Source organism: Otolemur garnettii, unplaced genomic scaffold (genome assembly GCF_000181295.1).
Source record: "Otolemur garnettii isolate 467f Iridium unplaced genomic scaffold, OtoGar3 scaffold00097, whole genome shotgun sequence".
Classification (NCBI taxonomy): domain Eukaryota; kingdom Metazoa; phylum Chordata; class Mammalia; order Primates; family Galagidae; genus Otolemur; species Otolemur garnettii.
The window spans coordinates 7,334,882-7,356,721 of record NW_003852492.1 but is presented as its reverse complement, the minus strand read 5'-3'; the positions used below and the strand labels follow the sequence as shown (position 1 = coordinate 7,356,721).

General features: G+C 49.5%; 2 protein-coding genes across 2 annotated transcripts in view; one reads left to right on the top strand and one right to left on the bottom strand.

Moving 5' to 3' along the window:
• Nucleotides 1-313: 313 nt before the first annotated feature.
• Nucleotides 314-21,619, bottom strand: VPS26B (VPS26, retromer complex component B). Its single transcript, XM_003795919.3, has 6 exons — nucleotides 20,985-21,619; nucleotides 11,957-12,113; nucleotides 8,316-8,480; nucleotides 5,266-5,441; nucleotides 3,195-3,337; nucleotides 314-2,810 (listed from the first exon to the last, which is right to left on the bottom strand). Exons 1-6 carry the CDS (start codon nucleotides 21,205-21,207, stop codon nucleotides 2,667-2,669), a joined length of 1,008 nt encoding a protein of 335 aa, XP_003795967.1. The 5' UTR covers nucleotides 21,208-21,619; the 3' UTR covers nucleotides 314-2,666.
• NCAPD3 (non-SMC condensin II complex subunit D3) overlaps nucleotides 20,860-21,840 on the top strand; it is a 57,959-nt gene continuing 56,978 nt past the window's right edge. Inside the window, exon 1 of the mRNA XM_003795918.3 lies at nucleotides 20,860-21,233. The gene's annotated coding sequence lies outside the window, so the exon portion shown is untranslated. The remainder of the gene's footprint in view (nucleotides 21,234-21,840) is intronic.

Below are 21,840 nucleotides of genomic sequence, written 5' to 3'. Positions count from 1 at the left end.
CCCGTTTCACACGTAGCAGGAGGAGGCTGAGACTCAGTGTCGTTAACACTGAGCCTTTCTACACAGCCTCGCTCACCTACCCCTGAAGTCACCTGGTGACTCACTCACCTCACAAAGGTTTAAACAGTCTATGAGCAGTTTCAGGACAAGTTACCAGATAGGGGTAAAACCTAAACTCATTTGTCCGCTTTGTCCACATAGTTGTTCACCAGAGACTGAGCACTGAGCATGCAGGTGCTGTGCTGGGAGTCGGGGCGGGTGTCTGTCCTTCCCTGATGTCAGCAGTGGGTGGTGTAGACAAGACCACAGAACCTGGTGGACCCAGGGCACAATGCCCCCAAAGCCACAGGGGCTTCCTTTAATCAGACTATTAAAACAAGTGTTCTTTGAAAATACAGCCATTGAAAAGATGACACGTTAAGAAACATGTAAACACTGCAGCTGCTTAACTCCAAGTTGCACTGCTTGGTTTAGTACCTGTGCACTCCCAGGTTGGGGGACCTTCAGGGGCGGAGGCAGGAGCCTCTCACAGTTTGACAGAGAAGGGGAGAATGGGGAGAGTGTAAGAGAAAACAACAGCTGGCTTTTGCTCAGCGCCTAAGAGAATCAAAGTAAACTCTTCTAGTTCTCCCAGGTTAAGATGTGAGGAAAGTTGGACAATGAATTTGTGTTGTTAGTTGGGAGGCAGAGGAACTGATGAATGCTGCTAGTTAGAATACCAGCTATTAAAAAAGGAGGCACACCAAAGCCTCACCTCATGCTCTGAAAAAAGCAAGGAACCCAGAACCTGCCCCCCTCTTACACTTAGGCCCCAACCTTGGTAATCCAAGGGCAGCTGGGGGAGGGGGGTCTTGTTCCCATGGGGATTGTGTGTCTCATCTGAACTCAGGGTCCAGCATGGGAGAAGCAAATTCACCTTCTTCAGTTCTGCTGTCCCCAGTCATCTGCAGACATCACCCCCACATGCCTTTCCCTCCAGTCTCAGCTCTGATCCATGAACACTGTCCAGTCAAAGGCCAGACTGCACAGATTTCTGAGGAAAGGAGGAATCCTATTTCCCACTTACTAAAAGGTGGCACAGGAACCAAGGAGTCTACTTTGCAAATTACAGAGAATTCAGACCACTAGACATGGTACTAATTGGCCAGTGGATCTGCTTGGTCTTCCTGTAAAGGGAAGGGAGGGGAGAAGAAGTTCCTGTCATTCCCAGACAAGGCAGAAGAGGACACTAAACACCTTTACTACTGCAGCCTGGGGCAAGGAGAGGGGACTGCCCTCCTCTCTGGGGTGACAAGAACACACTTTTACTACTGTAGACCCCAGGCCGCAGCCCGGGACAACAAGGAGGGGGGACTGCCCTCCTCTCTGGGGTGACAAGAACACACTTTTACTACTGTAGACCCCAGGCCGCAGCCCGGGACAACAAGGAGGGGGGACTGCCCTCCTCTCTGGGGTGACAAGAACACACTTTTACTACTGTAGACCCCAGGCCGCAGCCCAGGACAACAAGGGGGGGACTGCCCTCCTCTCTGGGGTGACAAGAACATCTACCAAGCTTTTGTATGTGTGTTTTCAAACTAAACCAACAGTCCTGGACCTGGTTAGTTGGCGAGGATGAAGGTGTAATTTGGCAAGCAGAATTATCCTCAAGTTGCGGTAGCAGAGTCTTCTGCTGAAACCCTCATCATCCTCCCTTAACACGTAGGGAGAGGAGTGAAGGGGTGAAGGGGCGGTACTAAGAATAAAATTTGCAAGTGTTTGAAACCAAGTGGAGGGCGGGGAGAGATGAGGACCACTCTCAGGGAGGCAAAAGGGTCCCAGCCCCTTCCTGGGATCTCTTCTTAAAGGAAATAGACCCTCTTGCTGAGGGCTTGTTGGGGACATGGAGCAATACCCTAGAACAACCCAGACCTCAGGTGGCCGGTGAAGTCTTAAGAACGCAGACAGTTGCCTTGCACTGATCTTCCTCAGCGGGCCTGGCTCAGCTCCTGGGTCCAACACTGCAGCCACTCATGCATGACACTGACCCAGGGCTGCCCTGTACCCAAGGCCCCTCCACAGGCTTCTCTCCCACGATGTTACTGACAATTCAGAGAAGATGGAGAAGGGATGTCCCTGGGTCCCAGCAGTCAGAGGCCAGAAAGAAAGTGGCCTCTGGAAACTTCAGAGCACCACATCCAAGAACCCTCAAGAGGGAGCTTCCTGATCTCGAGTGTTACCCTGCACTCAGGACGGGACAGGCCCAACTCCTTCAGCCACTACCTCAGGGACAGTGGAGTGGAGGGCCCTATCGGCAGCTCAGAATTCCAGGGACACACTCAGCTCCCATGCAAGGAAGCTTAGAGAGCCCAGAGCCAGTGATGTGTGCTCTGCTCTCCTGTAAGACACAGAGCCACCCGGCAAGGAGGGCCCACAGAAGGCTCCTCTTCCCAAGAGACTGGCCTCCAGGATGCCACCTCTCCCTGTGCCCCATCAGCCACAAAGTCCCTTTCCAACCCAAGCCCCTCAGGTTCTTCAGAGAAAAGAATTTAAGTCAAAAACATGATTTGTTTTCAGGTTGCAAAGAACGGGCCGCTGAGCCTCACACGGCCCTCCCCCCAATCTGCCACTGGTGTTGGTGGGTGGGTGCCGTGGTGGAAGCCCAGCAGCCGCGCGGCCCTGGGGGCCTACTGCCTACAGTTGTCAGACAGCTGGCTGGGGGTCCGCACCTCACCCAGGGAGGTTGTGCCCTCGAAGCGCTGGGAGGCAATGGCTGCCTGGTGGGACATGCTCTTCCGTACGATGTCGCCTTTCCGCCACAACACAACTTCCTGTAGAATTGGGGTGAGGGGGCAAGGTGACACCTGAGAGGGATGTGCAGGAGGGGCTTCCCAGGGGCTCCCAGCTTTGTCCTGGGGAATCTTGGGCAGAAGTCTCATCTGCTTATCTCTAACAAGGGCAGCAGCTGCCAGAGCATGGCCAGAGGGCAGGTGTGGTGGGAGCTAGGCCTGAGGAAGCTGATATCCTGGTATCAATTGGGATGTTCATGCTTGCTGGGGGATGCTGGGCACTCTGATGTGCCCCTCGGTACAATAACAAGAGGCCTAGGGACTTAGACGCTCTCTCCCCGGTACCTCTCTGCTTCCACAGGAGGGTCCACCTTCCTGTTCTGTCCCCGTGGCATGTGGGGCCTGGAGGGGACACCCGGGCCTCACCTGCTGCTTGAAGTAGCGCCGCTCCTCCTCGTCTATCAGCACCAGGTTGAGGTAATAGCGCACGGAGAACTTCTTGTTGATGTCCCTCATGGTGGGTGTGAGCTCATACCCCGCCAGGAAGAGACGGATGGGGATGGACTCACCTGTAAGAGGGGGGCAGGAATAAGAGCAAAGCACAAAGTGACCCACTCGGCCTCACACCAAGTCGGTCTCTGACAACGGCAGAGATGCTACCCTGAGTGTGGCACAGACCCTGAAACCAGTGATTTGGGGAAGTTGCCCTCTGCTGCCCAGCAGTTTGCTGAAGTGGAAACAAAACTCTCTAATTCTATTCCAGGTCTTGAAGCTGCTTCCAAAGGTCCTCTCTGAAACCGGGAGCAGATGAGTGGGAACAGCACGGGGATGTTGCTGTTAAACGTCTTTCCACTCCATGCAGTGTGTCTAGTTCCGGGGCTCCCAAGAGGCAGCTGTCCGAGTCCAGCTAACTCACCATATCGCCTACCAGGTTCAATGCCATCCCCTTCTACCCTAATCAGTGGATGCCCCCCAAAGGCACCCCCACGCTAATATGGATTGGCAGGGTGGTGTGGGTGTGGAAACAAACTTCTTGGCTGTCTGTTAACCCGTGGTGTGGCTCCTGAGAGTAAGTCTGCTGCTTTCTCTGGACCCTAAATTTCTCATGTGGAGAATTACAGAATCAGGCTGGGTTCATATTTTAGGTCCCTTCCAGCTCTAACATCACCTTTCCCAGTATAAGTGGAACAAAATTAGAGCAGTAATTCTACTGGGAAAGGCCCAGACTATAATGTAATCGGAGGCTAAATATACCGGATCTTTTAATGACCTGCTGTTCTGTATTGTTTCTCAGTGCCCCATTTCACTGACAGGGGAAGAGTGACCATTAGCTCTACTTGCACAGCCGGTGAAAAAGTAGGACGTGAGAGCGAGCTGGGAAACCTGGCCCCACCCCACACCCCGCAATCTGCTGAAAGCTCCCGGGTGACCCCACTGTGACTTTCCTCCTTCCACACGGAATAGACTGAAGAAAACCTTGGAAGCACCAACCACTTCAAAGTGAGAAGAGGCACGTTTCATCACTGAGTGCTCCAGAGCCAGTGCAGAATGTAAACGACTGTCCTTCCAAATAATCACACAGAGTCCCTAAATTACAAGGCCCTCTCAACTCCACTTACCGCAGATCCAACGTTAGGTCCACGGGCATGGGAGAAGACCACCTCCCTCGAGTTCCCGGTGCTGGTGCAGCACCTGGTAACGTTGGCCCCAGTGTCTAGTAGGGCTCTTTCATACTTGCCAAATGAATTCAGAGAATGAATGATTTTACCAGAGTTAGAACTAAGTCACAAAAATGATGACTATACATGAATTCCTTGCTCCTGAGCCTGAGAGAATGTTAGATTGTCAGTCAGAAAAAAGTGGTAAAATGTCCAAACTTTATCTGCTAAGCCAGGACTATTCAAACTTTTTTTTTCATTTTTTTAATAGGCATAATTCTTGAGATTAAATCCTTTTTTCTTCTTTTGTGGGGACAGGGTCTCACTCTGTCGCCCGGGGCTAGAGTGCAGTGGCATCATCGTAGTCTACTCAAGTTTTCAGTCCTGGGCTCAAAGGATGATCCTCTAGCCTTGGCCTCCTGCGTAGGTGTGACTACTCTCGCCACCACATCTGGCTAATTTTTCTATTTTTTGTAGAGAGCAGGGTCTCATTACATGCTCAGGCTGGTCTCACACTCCTGGCCTCAAGCAATCCTGCCCCCTTGACCTCCCAAGGTGCTAGGTTCACAGGCATGACCAGCGTGCCCAGAGATTAAATCTCAAGTACAAGCCCAACACATAAACGAGGCCAGAAGGGAACTTCTCAGGGTGATGGTGAAGTCGGAGCCCAAAGCTGCACATACCCAGTTTTCTGTTGCCTCTTATAGACACCCACAGCACATGATGAGAATTTAAGAAATTACAGGTTAATAGCGTGTCTTATTTTGGCAACGTGATCCCTCAAACTCCTCTAAAACTCTGTGCAGGGCCTAGGGAAACGGTGTGGGCCGGGAGCTCACCTCGCACGGGCGCCCCGTCCATGATCTCGTACTTGGCTATCGTGTCGTTCTCGTGGTAGACGTTGGGGCCCGTGCCTGTCGTTTCCCGCTTGATGATGTCAATCTCCATGTGCTTGATCTTGATTCTCACCAGCAGGAAGTAGATCTTCCCTACAATGACATCTTTCAAGTGGTACCTGGACGCGGAAAGTAAAGGAACACAGTGGGGCAGTTTCAGTGCAGCCCCGCCCGGCACACGTGTGGGCTAGTCACAGCTCCCTCCAGCGTGCGCACGCCCACCTCCCCGCCCTCACTGCTGCGGCAGGACAGGTCTCCACTGGGTCTCAGGTTACCTGAGTAACTGACTTCCACTCTGCTATTCCTCCACCTCCAAAGCAAAGGACGTCTTGCCTGTGTGATGCCTCACTTGATCATGTTTGCTCATTAGCTCTGTCTTCTGGCCATGTGGCTTCCTTCTGAACCTTTTTTATTTGTGTATGTTTTTATACTCTTATTATATGAGAGGCCAGTCCCATGAATGCGGGAACTAGTCTCTCCCGGCCTCTCTAATCCCCGTATGTGTTTTGGGGACTGGCTCGCATCACATAGGGGTGTCTGCTCTGGGCTGGGCAGGCCAGGCCGGAGCAGTGGAGCAAGATAAGCAGACCACCGTCTGCAGCAGGGCCTGCCGTCTGGCTCTGCGGGCCAGCAGGAAGTCAGCCACATTGCAGAACAGCTTCATGCTTTTCTCGTTGGGTCAGTAGCACTGGTAGTCCTCATGTGCACAGCCCTGTTTTAGGCAGGGCAGAAATCGTCAAACCTTAAGCTCAGCTCATGGGAAATGAATGCTGACAGGGACTTAGAATTCAGCCTCCTGGTGTTAACAGGTAATGGGAGTGTGAAGAGGATCAATAACTTGACTGGAATGTGAGTGGGGTCAGGTATGCACCCGGTTCCTGGTTGGAGTGCGCCCCTCTATTTTCCACCACCTTTCTGCTGATAAGTGTCTGGAGGAGACTGTGGACATGCCAGGCAGACAACCTCAGTACACCTGCAGCGTTTTGGGGGGATGCTCTGAGACCATCGAGTCTAGAGGTTTGCAAACTTTTGTGAACTGAACTTTCCTGCTCTACATGAAGTCTTACACAGAAGCACACCTACATCAGAGACATAAAAAGCTGGTCTTGGTGGGACTTCTCAAGCCACCACACCCAGAGCCTCCTCCTTCTCATCCCTTCTGTGTGGGTCTGAAACCCACTGGCCCAGTCCAAACTCCTCATTTTCCAGATGAAAAACTGAGGTAAAATCATTAGTGGCAGAAAAGGACCCGATTCCAAGTCCCAGGTTAGGCGGGACGTAGGAATTGGACACTTGCAATTGTCTCTCCTGTTGCACAAGGAGACGCACCATCTGGAAGGTCCTGTCCCTGTTTCCACACTCGCTCTGGTCTAGCACGCACTGTGGGCCAGGGGCTCTTCTGAGTTCTTACAGGTGGCAGGGTGCCAGCTGCTGCCCTCCCCAGGTAGCTGGGGCACTAGAGGGAGGTCAGCTCCGAGGCTGAGAAAGGGGAAGAGCCAGTTCCCAGACCGGCACCCTTCCAGCTTGCCCCACCCACCCTCTGTTCCACAGGTGCGGTTGGGCCAAGCAGGGGTGGTTTGGGGTCACAGTGGTCATTTTACTGGGGCCCCTGGGTTTCAGGCCAGGTGTCAGCAGAAAAAACACACCTTTTGTTCACCCCTATTCCAGGAACCAAGTTTCTAGCCCCTTTCAAAGGTGAACCACCTGGTGCAGTTCCCACTGCCCCAGCCTCTGGATGCCACTGGGCCTGGGGACACCATGGTGAACGCCCTCAACAGAGAGTCTGTGGGGATTTCTAGCTCTCTGAAGAGAACGCCCCTTTTACACTTGGATGTCTGATTTCCAACCTTTTCCGGAATGCGTCATAAGTGCATCATAAGCGTATCAATGAAATTGTCAAACTGTGACTTATACACAGTAAAATATTTTGATGATCTAACAGTAAACATTGTTTAAAATATACACATTTCCCAATTATGTATTTCTGACATTGCTAGTTAAAGTTACTTCAAGACAAAAAAATGTATCAGGTATTCTTTGCTCCAATTTAGGGAGGAAGTTTAGGGAGGAAGCGGCCAACTGTGGCCAGTGTTTGGTTTCCTCATTTTGATTTCTGAAGACACATATGGAGGAAACAAATGATCATAGAATGGCATTCTGACATTATTCTCATCGGCAGAAGGAAAGAGCTGCACCCAGAATTCAACATAAATAGCCTTCAAGTTGGTTCAGCTTGACCTTGCAAGGCATTCTGGGATGTTTAACTTAAACACACCACCTTAAATTAACATACTGTGTTTCCCCGAAAATAAAGACACTGTCTTATATTTATTTTTTCTCAAGAAGACACAGTAGGGCTTATTTTCAGGGGATGTCTTATTTTTATTAAGCATAATACAACAATCTACATTTATTCAAATACAGTTAAGTCATCTTCGGGAACTGACAGGGGGAGCCGACCTTGTTGGTGGGGCTGGCACTGGTGACGTGTGAACTCCTTTCCCCAAGCCATTTGCACGTGTGCAATAGGATGCCTGCGACCACGGTTATCATATGCACACCCGCGCAAGTGCGAATGGCTCAGAGAAAGGGGCTGTGGCAGTTGAAAGATATTCCAGTCTTCCTTACTGCTCCAGGCCAAAATGCATGGCGTGGCTATGCAGCATGTCCCATCACTAGGTCTTATTATGGGGGTAGGGCTTATATTTAACAAATGCATAGAAATCCTGCTAGGGCTTATTTTGGGGGTAGGTCTTATTTTCAGGGAAACACAGTAGCTTAGTTTAATAAGCACATGAAGTTTTATTTCCTGGTCAGTCTACCTGGAGGTAGCTTAACACATATATTCACTGCTCTATTTCTGTGGTCTTCACCCCATAGCATGTCACCATGAAGGAGCTGAGTCACGGGGTGCCACGATTTATATCTGGGTCAAGTCCTATCTTAACTTAATTAAATAATAATTCCATAGCCGTAGGGCCCAGGACACTTACTTGGATTTGTTATACTCAAACTCGATGTGCAGACAGTCCTCGATTCCAACCTCCATCTTGATGGAAGAATTCAGCTCTGGGTACGTGCTGAGCGTGTGTACTACAATGTCCATTTCTTTGACAACATCATTGAGGCGGCGGCTGATGGTGGCTCGAAGGAAATAGCTGTAGAGATGGGACTGCCATGACTAAATACCACTGGTCCAGATGCTACCTAGCAATGGGCACCAAACTGGCCCACTTGAGAGAACCCCTTACAAGGTGCTCAACCTTTTAGGACTTGTATCCCTTTCTGAATTTATAGACCCTCCTCTTAGAAAAAAATGCTCATATGCACCTATATACAAGATACTGCAACTACAATTTCAGGGAGTTCAAAGATCTTTCCCCAAATCACTTTTTGGAGCTTGTGCCTGTGAGCTAAGAACCCTGCTACAAGTCAAAGTGCCTCCTCTGCTCTGTATCCAGCCGTGTGTTAACATTGAGGCCCTTCTGGCCCTTACTACTATCTACCATGAATTTGTGTATGAGTTTTATTTCCTCAATAAATTCCTGGGTTTGGGGGATTTGTTTCATACTCTTATATTTGCACACCTGTTCATCTAACAATATTCCATCAGTAAACCTTTTTTAATAGTTAAAAGAGAGGAATGGAGAATGGAAAAATTAAGCCAGCTATGCGTTCAGCAGACATTTACTGAGCTGAGCACCCTGCAAGGCATAGCATGAATCAGATACACTCTCTTGGGAGGTTCACGGTCCACTGGGGAAAGATGGGCAAATAAACAAAACAATTAGGACACGTGGGGAGGGTTAACTCAGATAGTGCAGTGCTGCGGGAGAGAGAAAAGGACATTCCAGAAACAGCAAACCTTACAAACAACAGACAGAGAGGAGCTGGTCTGTTTGAGTACAGGTCTCTGGCTGAACCTAGGACCCTTGGGGAGGAGGCTGTGGTAGGAAACAAGTTAGAAAGTTGACAGACACACAGCCCAGGAAGGGTTGGACAAGCCTAACCTCCGTGGCCAGCCAGTTTAGCACTGCCTTCCCCAGTAACCCTGACCCCTTGACTTGACCCTGTGCTAATACCCATCTCTGTTCAATTATGTTTTCATCTCAATAAAACTTGGATAATCCCTACTGCCTGCCAGGCATTACTGGAGACAGGTTTAAAGATACGCTAACCACATCCACTACCCATTAGGCAACTGTCCTCCATGGGACACTGAGTTCTTGGCAATCCTTTCTGTTCTCTCAGTAACCTCCATCACACTGCCCCAGACATCTATCCCTAATTGCTCAGGTTCCCAAGTCTCCCCACCCCCATCAGGGGTGGGGAATCTGCAGCCGTGAGGCCCCATGTGACCTTCCAAATCTTTGTGGGCGGCCTTTCAATTGAATCCAACTTTTATAGAACAAATCCTTTTTATAAAGGATTCTGTTCTGTGAAGTTTGGATTCAGCTCAAGGGCTGCACTTGGGGATCTGGAGGGCCACATCCCAACGACTGCTCTCCACTCTGAGATGAAGGCCTTCCTGGTCAACTTTACAGTTCTCTCCCTTTTCTGCTTTGAGCTGAACACGTCTCTGCGTCATCACCCACCCTTGTTGCACCAGCACCTCTGACTCCCAAGACCTTTCCTTTTCCTCCATCTGGCACAAGGACTCTCGGGGTGGGTGCACATAGAATCAGCTGAAGGAGAGGCCCTCAAGATCCTGCTGTCCAGGCACATCCGACTTATACTTGCTCAGGAGAAGGACACAGGTATTAGAACTTCTAAAAGTTTCCCAGTGATTCTAACATAGGACCCTTGATCTACCATTTGATCATACTTTTTTCCCAAGATTGTCAGTCTCTCTCTAGTTAAAGCTTCCTTTGAGCTTCTGAAAAGGTCCAAAGTAAACGCCCAAAACCCTCTTCAGGCCTTTCACTCTTGTCCTGTCCTGTCCTTTCCTTTCCTTCTTCAGAGACCGCTGCCACCAGACAGGACATGTACTGACTCCTGCAGCTCGCGCACTAGCCACCACTCCCAGCCCCTTGCTTCTCCTCCATCCCCAACTGCTCTGCTGAAGGGATACCTTGGCCTCCCAGTGGCCAAATCAAGTGGCCTTTTACTTGTGTCAGTGAAACACTTCTTCCTCTTGGGATGCTCTCCCCTTGGCTCCACAGGGGCACCATCCGGATTCTCCACCTCCTCCTGGGCCCTGTTTTAGACCTACTTTCAAATCTTCTGGATACACAACCAAAAACAGCACTGCTGGGTCAGAAATGATAATTCTACGTTTAATATTTTGAGGAATGGCCATCCTGTTTACAACGCTGTTCTTTCTGACACATAAACACCTAAGACAAATCCACTGCAAAAAATAAATAAATAAATGAATGAATAATGAATCCCATAGTCGCGCTTAAGTGACGACTAGATAATCATCACTGTGGCTGCCTTCCCTGAGTGCAATTATGAAACACTGTCCTTACCGGGGGTAATGTCAGTGTTCAGACCTCTCTAAAGACTTAAAAAGAAGAGCCTACAGTCTTCTGCTGGGAGAGAGGAGACCAGGAGAGGGAGGTCAAGGTCTTACTCTAGTTTACACCATCCCAAGGCCAACCAGTTTACACCAACTCAGGCCCAAGGTGATGAAACAAGCGGATCTTGCAAGACTGGGAATCAGGTATTCTAAGTGAAAGAGTGGCCTGCTTTATGCCAGGGACATCATATAATCTTGAGGTTGCATCTAAGAGTCTTTATACCGCTGTATATATGTGTGTGTGTGTGTGTGTGTGTGTGTATTTTTTTTTGTAGTTTTTGGCCAGGGCTGGGTTTGAACCCACCACCTCTGGCATATAGGGCCAGTGCCGTACTCCTCTGAGCCACAGGCAGCGCCCCTGCTGTGTACTTTTTTTACCCCAGAGACCCAGGCAAGTGTCTTATCTTCAGTTTCCAAGACTAGAACAGTAAAAACAATCCCATTTCATTAATGTTTTAAGAACTTGTCCCACGGTGCTACAGTTTATTTTCTTATCACTCCCAGGAGAAGGAGAGGACAAATCTAGAATTAGAATCCAAATCCATTACCCACTTTCCAAGTCAGAAAGCTGAGTCCCAGAGCTTGAGATGGCACGTGGTTGGCGTGCTGGGGCCAGCATGGTTGCAAAAGCCCAGTGCTGAATTTTCAGGAATTTTATGACCTGGCTGTTTAACACGGCCATTATTTAAAGTTAAACCATATAAATTTACAGTGAATGATCTTAAAAACAAAAGTAATACATACCAAAAATTCATTGCTTCCTAATTATTTCCCTACACTTTATGGTTCTTTGTTCTTAAAGGAATGTACGTTTTGTATTGCCATGTAAAGGTGGACATCTCCCCCCACCTCTGCATTTAGGAACAGCAAGTTGGTAGCTTGAAATGGGTCGTGCTGGAGACAGTGACACCACAGAAATTGACAAACACTAGAAATCGGGCAGCTTTCCTCCCAGAGGGCCCACTGTCAAACCTCTACCAGCACACTGTAGCTCACCATACTCGTCCTTCCTGGGATCCACATAAAGATCCTTAGAAAGGGGGACGACCTCAGGTCCTTGTCCACATGGGGCAGCTTCTGGGGCACAGCAGGGAAGCAGAAGGCACAACTTACCGCAGCTTTACATTCTGCCCTGTGTAGGACTCGTACGGCTTCTCCACATGGGTAAATTCAAAGTCGAAGGCCTGTGACTGGGTGATCTCGCCAGGCCGGGCCAAGTCCTTCACCAGGGACACAAATTCATGGTGGTTCCCACGGTCATAGTAGAGTTCTGGAGAGAGAACAAGGCCATCCTCTATCAGCACCTGAGCCACATGAGGCCTGGGAAGGGGGCTCCAGGCTGGAGGTTCCACTCTTCTGATTGCCCTCCCCCAAAAACAGACCCCTTCCAGCCTTTGCTGACCCCCTTCCCCAAAAGACTTCCATTTTACACAGTAAAATGCCTGGGCACAAAAAGAACCCAATACGACCCTGCTCTAGGACATCAGGACAACATGTCTTAGTAAGGAGTAAGTCACCAGAACCAATCTCAAGAACACCACATTTCTTTAAATAGCTTTTCCTTTTAACATTTATAAATTTTGAAAGGATGTACAAAGTTTATGTAATCATAGCATCCTTATAATAATCTTGTGAGACAGCCAGGACAGGTCTTATTGCCCTATTTAACAGATAAGGAAACCGAGGCCTGGTGTGGTTAAAAGACTGGCTTCTCATCACAGAGTGGGCTGCAGAGCTGAGATTAGCGCAGGTCTCCTCCTAGACTGCATCCATGTCTACGATCTGGTAACACGGGGGGGTATAAGGTTGTGTGAGAAGAGTGGAGCTAACACAGGTAAAGGATGTGGGATAGTAACTAGCAGACAGGAAGTCATAAATATACAAGTAGCTCTTAGCTGCCATGATCACTCAAAAAGGAAGGCACGTAGCCAATCTGACGCGCACATTTTAACGTTATTCCACCTAAATCAGTGGTTCTCAAACTTCAGTGTACATCAGCGTCATGTGGAGGGCTGATTAACACAGACTTCTGGGCCACACCTCTGATATTTTTGATTCAGGAGGTCTTAGGTGGGGCCTGAGAATTCATATCTCTGAAAAGATCCCAGGGCGTGCTGATGCCAGTCTTGGGGAAGCATTGCTCTAAAGCCATCCTTTTCAAGAACAGTACTGGTGTTTCATTATTCTTCCTTTTTTTTAAGAGACAAGATCTTAACTCCTGTTGCCTGGACCTAACTTTGGAGTTCCAGTGATCCTCCTGCCTTAGCCACCCAAATTGCTGGGACTACAGGCCCAGACAATTTTTCTTTTATTTTTTGTAGAGTTAAGGTCTTGATATGTTGCCCAGGCTCTGGTATTTCTTTATGATAAGTTCATGCCACCTATGTGTCTTGTATTATTTTACGTCTGTCTGTATTCTGTATTCTGCTACTGAAATGTTAAGTTGTGCTGTATATACAGGGCCTTTCTTTTCCATTTTGATCATATCCCCAGCTCCCTGGTACCCCCCAGCACTTGGCCCGGCAGTTGCAAACTCATAATACTGTTACTACATGTGGCAACATCACAGTCCCATTGCTTAGGTACTTCTGGGTTCAAGTCCACGACAAGCAAGGCAGCTAAACTGGGAAAATAGAGTAGGCAGAGTACACCTGCTGCTTCTGTGGTTTGCTGCTTGGAGAGAAAAGAGACTAGACCACAGAAAGTGGTCTCTGGGACAAGTGCCCATGAGACCTGGTCTGGGGCATTTCTGGGACACAGGAGTGATCTCTCTCAGGGATAACCTGAGTGTTCATGGCAGTGGGGAGAGCAGCATTTCCTCTGGGTCCACCCTGCACAGCCCAAGATCTGAGCCAGATTAGTATCAAAGCCTACTTGGGCCAAAGAAAGAGATTTCTGGCTACTCGGGAGGCTGAGGCAAGAGAAATGCCTAAGCCCAGGAGTTGGAGGTTGCTGTGAGCTGTGACACCACAGCACTCTACAGAGGGCGATAAAGTGAAACTCTGCCTCCCCCCTCAAAAAGAAAGAGATCTCTTGCCTCCTTTTTCCAGAAAGAGAAAAATGGGTTTAGGTGGTTTTGTCTGAGTGAAAAATCTACCCCCTTGATGGCCCAGGAGCTGACCCTGATGGCAGCCTTCTGAAGCAGGGGGGGTCTGTCATAAGATTTACCTAACTTATGAAGGTGGCAGGTGGCACTGTGTGGATAACCCCACACTAGTGATGCTGCCATTTCCATATAAATTCACAATATAGTTTGTGCTTATGGTTTGTGGCTGATCTCCTATATAGTTACACTTTAATCAATCTCATTACAAGTAACCCACCTTCTCTTCCAAATACTAATTGGTCTCAGCAGCGGGCAGCACTCTGGGTGGTGAATGATAATCCACAAAGCCACTAAATGGGAGATAACAGCTCCAAACAACGGTGGGGGGTGAACAATCCACTAACTGTACCCCTCAGTAAAAGTAAGGAGATGCAGGCATGGGGTGGGAACAGAGCCATGGTCAGCCCCAGAAACACACTTACTCCTGCTACCTGAGCCCTGGTTGGTGGTGGTGGCTCCCCTGTGGGAGCTGAACCCTTCACTTGGGAACGTAGTGCCTCAGTTCCACAGTTCTTGGGAACGTAGTGCCTCAGTTCCACTTCTGGAGACAGAAGGTGATAGGGCAAGACCCCCGGATCCATGAGCTCTAAGTGGGAAATCCCAGAGTCAAGAGGATGATGGGAAGAGAAGGACGGAAAAATACACAAATGTGAGAGCACAGCCCAAAGGCAACATGAGAAATAAACAAAACAGACAAGGCTCGGAGAGCGCTCGGGCTGCCAGCGTTCGCGGATCCTAGCAATGGTGCAGAAGGTCCCGCCTGCCCTGCAGGGAACCCGGGGTAGAAGTCCTTCCCTGCATAGCATCACGTTCTCCCTGGAGCCTTTCCCTCTGGACTCACACAAATATCAGCTCCTACCTCAAATGTCATGGGACGGTGGCCAGTGTACGACCTGAGCAGGGCTGGACTGGCCTTTTTAACCTATAATTTAGAAGCTATTTGCAATGCTCCTGCAAACACCATAGGGCAAAAGGGCAGAAACTGTAGTACTTTCCTATTTGCCAGAAAGTTTGGTATTCTCTTGCATAAATTAATTCTAAGGCTGTTCCCTCTAAGGCTGGGAAGAGACTATAAACTGCCTCTATTCCATCCCAAAGAAGCAACCACAGTCAACCAGCTAAGTCCTCAGAGTCCAACACGTCCGGCTAGAAGTAGGAACTAACTGTTTTGTTAAGGTAACTACCCCATCTTGAGTTTCCATCGCAGTCCATCAGGAGGAAATAACTTTGGTACTCAGGATGTTTTCATGATGAAACTTGCCACCAACGGTTGACCAGTGAATCTGCCACTTGGGAAGGAAAAGGAGCCAGTTTTGCACCATAGATCATCCCGGGATAGACACTCTGGTGGTCACTGTGGGGCTGGGCTCATGTTTAATCCAGGCTTCATGCCAATCTTAGAAGCAATGTTAAGTCAGAAAGGGCAAAAAGCCCTTCAGACAGCCTCCTCTTCACCTGATTTTCCCAGCCGCAGTTTGGTGGGATCGTGCCAGCCACAGCCCCCACTCATCTCCTAGCCCCTAGTAAGGCTACGGAGCACTAGCACCTCCTGGCTGCCTGTGCCTGCCAGTGCAGCTCTGTTCAACCCCTGCAGCGCTAGCAGCTTACTAAGTAGGCAGGAATCAACCCATTTAATCTCAGTATGCTTTTTACTTAGCATTTCAAGAGTTAATGAATTGAAATACAGAAGGCCTCTGGAGCTTTTAAAAGTAAAGGCTTGATTGGTACTGATGGGTTTATTAAAAACTTTTGAAAAATCAATATAGATCTGCGTGGTGGCTCTCCTGTAATCTATCCTAGCATTCTGGAAGGCCGAGACAGGCAGATCAAGATCAGCCTGAGCAACAGTGAGACTTACATTTTTCTATTTTGTCTACTAAAAATAGAAAAACTAGCTGGGTGTGGTGGCAGGTGCCTGTATTCCCAGCTACTTGGGAGGCCGAGGCAAAGGTATCACTCACTTGAGCCCAAGAGTTTGAGGCTGCTGTGAGCTGTGATGTCACAGCATTCTCTCTAGTCAGGGTGATAGAATGAGATTGTCTCAAAAAAAAAAAAAAAATCAAGATAATATCTATTGGCTTTGGAGTACAGGAATGTTGCGTCTGCCCTTCCCTGCAAATTTCTAGTTACATCTGGCTTATTTAACCCCGCTGGTCTCCCAGGGGGCCCAGGCCTCACCTACCAGTGTTCCCCAAAGGCTTCGCTGCACAACGGCCTCTCCTACTTCTCACAAACACAGTTGTCCCTCAGTGCTCCTTACGGATGTCTGCACCTTTCTAAAGGTGTGGGCATTAGCTGCTAGGTGACAAGGTCTGACTGAGACCTTTCTATCCCGTGGGCCTGGCCCAGAGATGTCCTTCCCAAGCTGTGCTAGCAGAGTCAGAACAGACAGCAAGTCATTAGAAAGAATAGGTTAGGTGCAGGAAGGATCCCGGGGGGGCCTCAAAAATTTACCAGAGGTTAACAGAAAAGCATGCACGTCGTGTACATGGATAAACAAGACCCCATACCCTCGGGGGCAACATGCAAACTTTTGAGCAGCTGGCTCAGGCCCGATGGACGACAGGTCTGACAACTCCTATTTTCTTCCATACAGGGGAAAATCAGCCTCAGCTTGGCACAGGAGAATGTGAGGGAAAGATGCAACAGCAGGTGAGCTGACATCAGCTTCAAGGCTCCTCCACCCCAGGCCCCTTCCTTGGTGAGAGCCGCTCCAGCAGGGGCAAGCCAGCAAATGGGGAGGGCTCATCAGCCTGGATTAAGGGGTGCACTTCAGGCAGTGTCGCCTCTTCCACAAGCAAAAGCAGGAAGCCCAGAGGCTGAAGGGTAACCAGCAAGGCAAACCTGCACTCTCCCTTTCTTCCATTAACATAACTCTCCCTTATCTAGGAGGAAATGAGAAAAACAATCTGGAGAATAGTTTCTGTCAATGCTTAGGTCTGACCTACGTACCAGATACATATCTATGGGCCCCCTTCCGTGTGTGCTAGCCGCTAAAACTGGAGATTAGCCGTACAGACAAGTTTTTTTTAAAAAGGTCATAACCCTGTCATATCCTGTCTGAAGAGGGATCAGGGAGGCCTCTGGAAGATCAGGGGAGGACACACCAAAACCAGCCAGGGAAGGTTCCTGCTGGCGTTTGAGGGGGGAGTGAGAGCATGGGTGGAAGGTAATACCTTGCAGAAAAATGTTGCCACACAAAACAAAGATGTCAAGATTCTAAAACAAACAGGATGTTCTGAGGAAGCCACAAGTGGTGTGGGTGCAGGGCAGGGAGAGCCGAGGCAGGGACCACTCCAGAAGGATCTGGATATGTTTGTCCATTTAAACAGTGGGAGTTGACAGGAACTTTAAGGGCTGACACTGTTACAACTGCCTTTTGGCAAGCTCGTCCTTACAGAGGATAACCTGAAAGGCACGGGAAGCAAACACAAGAAGACCACTCAGGAGGCCACCCGCCACAGAAACAATAAAGGCAGTAGCGCTGAGAATGGAGAGGAGACCTCAATTTACAATACACCCCAGAGTTTTTACAGAGGATCAAAACTTGGAGGCCAACCAGATGCATGGGGCGGGGGGCAGTGAAGACTGATGTAACTCGCAGATCTCTGAGGCTGAATGGAAACAGGTGACATGAGCCAAAACGGAGAAATCAGTAGAAGCACCAGGGACGGTGCTGGTGCTGGGGCAGAGAAAGAGAAGGCAGAGTTTCTGTCTGGCTGCATCTCTGAGGCACCTGGCAGGTATCAAGGGGGACGTGTCTAGGAAGCAGCTGGAGAGACAGGGCTGAAACTCAGAAGGGAATCCCAGTCAGAACAAAGAAAGAGAGGGCGAGTCGTCAGACTATGAGATGACACTGAAGCCACAGATGCAGAGGACAGTGCAAGTTACAGTGAAAGGGGGCAGGGGGCAAAGTCACACCTCTGCCTGCCTCAAATCAACCAGGAAGGGGGACAGAGCTCAATGATGTCTTACCCGCACGTCACCCATACAGCTAGACCTCAGAACGTGGCCCAAGTTCCACCCACTTTATACACAGTCAAAGAAAGCAATGAACCAGAAAACCACAAGACCGCAGCTTGGGCAACGCTGCTCACTAGTCTCGCTCTGGTGCCCTGGAGTCAGTTCTCAATGACTTTCTTAGCTTGTGACACTAATGCTTCATAACCTGCTTCTTTGGGGGAACTGGGAGGATAAAACAGGAGAAATGTAAGGTGGCTATAAAGTCCGTGTGCAATTTTAAATTTATGGCCACCATGTGCAAGAGCCTAAGAAAAGTCACTCTGTGCCTCCATATAGGCTGGTGACACTTTTACTTACCTGTCTATGTGTGTATTTTAGGAACACAAACTCCCTTTTATACCAAACGTAACTAGAAAGGTTATTCTAATGCCCCCTTCTCAATCAAGAAATACATTCCAAAATCAAACACAGTAGAACCTCCATAGCTGACCACCCCCCTACAGTGAATGCCTCAAGTTGACCTAATTTTCAGACTGGACACACATTACATGTATGGTCCCAGTACAGTAGGCCTAATTCCTTATGTTGACCACCTCCATCCATTGACAGCTTGTTATGGTCCTTTAGTTGGTTAACTTACAGGGGGTTCTACTGTAATAAGAAATATCCATAATTCTGTATTAGCCTTTCACTATGCCCTCTGTAACCACAGATAATTGGGAGCGAGCTGTATACTGGAAGCACGCAGCTGGGACTGGCTCTAGCTACAGCATCAGGTGTGAGTGGCCTCTGTGAACGAAGGAAGACATCTAACGCAAGGTGCTGAAACGTGCACTCCCTGTAAATAACATGCTGATCTTACTGTGAGGGTAGGGTATAAGGTCTAGAGTAAAAGGGTATCAGCCAGAGACTGATAACTGAACTTGGGAAATGGAAATATCACTACATCAACTGCTGTAACTTTATACAAGAACCCTCTGTAAGGGGCGTGAAGTGTGATTCCCCTGGCATGACAAATATTTTTACCCTGGGGATATTATTATCCAGGCTTGATAGTTCAGAAAGTTGAGGCTCAGAGAGGGACCTAAGTTCCCCAATGTCTCATGGTCAACTCAGCCCAGATTGGCCAGAGGCCCAGGAAAAGTTACTAGGGGAAGCAACAAAAGTTTCTGAGAAAATTCAGCATGGATAATGTGCTAGGATTAAGGAGTTAGCCAAGAAACCAAGGAAGGCAGGAATTTCGTTCAGACTAGCGGGAGGCCTGGACACTGATCCTCCTACAAAGGCTCATTTCATATTGTCTGGGGTAAGAGATAGTCTGGGTCATTTTTCAAATTGGCAAGGCACCATCTCCTGGGGGTGATGGTATAGGTACGGATTAAACACGCCTGTTCACACTGGTATTACGGAGTCGAAGAATCAATGCGGTAACTTTAAAACTACTACTTCAAAACACCATTTCTCAGAGGCAAGGATTTCTTTATTTTTAATAATTTTAGCTCTAATCCCATGATAGATTAAGGTAATGATTTCTTGACTATTTCATATATTATGGTTAACATAAAATACTTTGGAGTCATCTTCTCTATACCAGACAGATTTTTACTAGGGATGATTTTACACCCCAGGGGACAGATGGCAATAGTGCGAGGCATTCTTGTTGTCACAAGTGAGAGATGCTACTGGTAACTGGTCAATTCAGGCCAGGGATGATGCTAAATATCCTCTGGCAACAAAGCCTTATCAGGTCCCCAATGTCACCACTGCTGCTGTTGAGCGATCCTGCCATCAAGCCAGAAGCAAGAAAGTATCACAAGTGATAAAAGGCATCAATTTGCTCTGCTGGTCCTTTTCTGGTACAGTAACAGGTCTCTCATGTTCTGGCTTTAAAATAACATAAAAAGGTTCCTATTGGATCAGCCAGTCTTTAACCTGATCTCATTTTCTTAAATACCAGAGGCAAATGCTTGAGGCAAAATACCAGCGGACTGCAGAACCAGGCCACCAGGACTCCTCCTTTTTTCCTAACCCTAACCCATGCCTCAGTGTTTCCTGGAGCTGTGAAAAGGAGAGAACCAATTTCTTCCTACACCCTCAAAATATGAGAGTTCAACAAGCTCAAAGAAGTCTCTGAAAACAGTGTTATAGAGGCAGCGTGTGGTACAGGGTATAGATTCTCTACCAGAGGTGTTTGCAGCCCACAGAGTATTTACGGCAAATCTACTCTTGGCCTAATGACAAAAACGGTTTGTTTTAGAAGTGCCCAAGCATTTTAATAACGTGCAAGACTCCAAATAGTGTTAGAACTGGAGACACCCAGTCTTCACCAGAAGCTCCCCAAATCTTCTTTATGGTTAATGCCTTTTACTGTCCAGTTCTCATGATTAACGATCATGTTTGAAGGCTGTTAGGACACCTAAGAATTCTGATCACTTAATTGTGGTTTGGGGAACATCATTCTTCGTCTTTAAGGAGAAAATGAGACAACTGAAAACTCGAACCTAATAATAAAAGTCTGAGAAATGCAGGCGGGATAAGCAGTCAGAGACTGAAAATTACAGGTCTTCCTTCTGAAAGCGTGTCAGGGATAGGTGGTTCACAGCCAGGAGAGATAAGAGCCAACTGATAAGCTCTCTCTTCCACACCACGTCTCAAAAGAAAAGCTTAACTTTGGGTCTGGCAGCTTTAGTGGTCAGCGGGAAGACCAGTGTTGGGAGAGCTTCAGGCTGCGGCTTCAAGCACCTCACTCTGAAATCCTGGGGGCTGAGAGCGTGCCGAAGAGACAGGGGTACCCAGAGCCGGGTCCCACCAGGCACAGCAGGGCCCTCCCACGCACGGCCTCCCCACCTCCCCTGCAGTGCGCTGTCACTTCTGGCTGGGAGGACAGTAAGGCAGGGGGAGTCGCCCACGAGCTGGACTTGTGTCTGAGCCCCAGGCCTCAGGCTGCAGCTGATGAGTGACTGTGTCAGGCCTCGCCAGAGCTGGGCCCTGAATCACGCCGCTCCCCGCCCACCCCTCAGCCCTGGCCCGGTTGACGGCGTTTGGGGAGGGAGATCCCCGGGTTCGACTCACCGATCTGCCCGATGAACTCAATCTTGATGCCCTGGTGCTCCAGCCGCTTGTTGGGGTTCTTGAGCGCAAGGCTCACCTTCCCGGAGACCGTCTCTCCGTCGTAGAAGAGGAAATATTTCTCCTTCTTCCCGTCCTCCGTCTTGTGCTCGGCCCGCTTCCTACTCTCTGCATCATTCAGAAGGATTTCCACCTCCACGCTCTGCCCGAAGCCGAAGAAGCTCATCTCACCGCCGGGCCCGGCCGGTCTCGGTAGGGACCGCTCCCTCGCACCGGGGCGCGGGCTGTCCTAAGGGAAGACAGGCCGGAGGGCCCGATGCGGGAGCGCGCTCAGCGGCCGCACAGCAGCCGGGCTCCGCCGGGGCCGCGGGGCGGTGGGCGACGACCGACAGCCCAGTTCCACGGGGGAGGAGCAGGGCCAGGGGAGGCGGGCGGCTGCGGGCTGCAGCGCCCCGAGCAGCAATGCACTGAGGAGCAGAGCGCCGCGCCGAGCCAGCCCGAGCCGCCAATGGCAGTGAACGGGCGAGGGCTGCTGCGCAGAGCCGGGTGAGCGTGGCCTGCGCCCACCAGGTGGGGTCCCTCACAGAGCAGCTGCCCAGCCTCTGGCGGTGCAACGCACCCAGGTGCTTCGGCGGCGCCGGGCGGGGGAGGGGGAAGGCGAGCTCCAGCCCGGATGCGCTGGATACGCCGCGCGCATGCGCATGCTTTCTTCCAGCTTTGGCCTCCCGGACGCTAGGGGGTGCGCTCACTGCGCAAGTGCACAGTGGCGCGGCTCGCTGTCCCTTCCTAAGTCGACATGGCAGCCACAGCCTGTTTCCAGTAGAATCCTGACTCAGGCAAAAATCAAAAGAACTGCAGA

Excerpts from the sequence above, each read along its gene's own strand:
- VPS26B (XM_003795919.3), bottom strand. The coding sequence starts at position 21,207 with ATGAGCTTCTTCGGCTTCGGGCAGAGCGTGGAGGTGGAAATCCTTCTG. Across the intron at positions 12,114-20,984 it reads TGAGTTCATCGGGCAGATCG|AACTCTACTATGACCGTGGG; the intron begins GTGAGTCGAACC and ends TTCTCTCTCCAG. Across the intron at positions 5,442-8,315 it reads TTTGAGTATAACAAATCCAA|GTACCACTTGAAAGATGTCA; the intron begins GTAAGTGTCCTG and ends TTCCGCGTCCAG.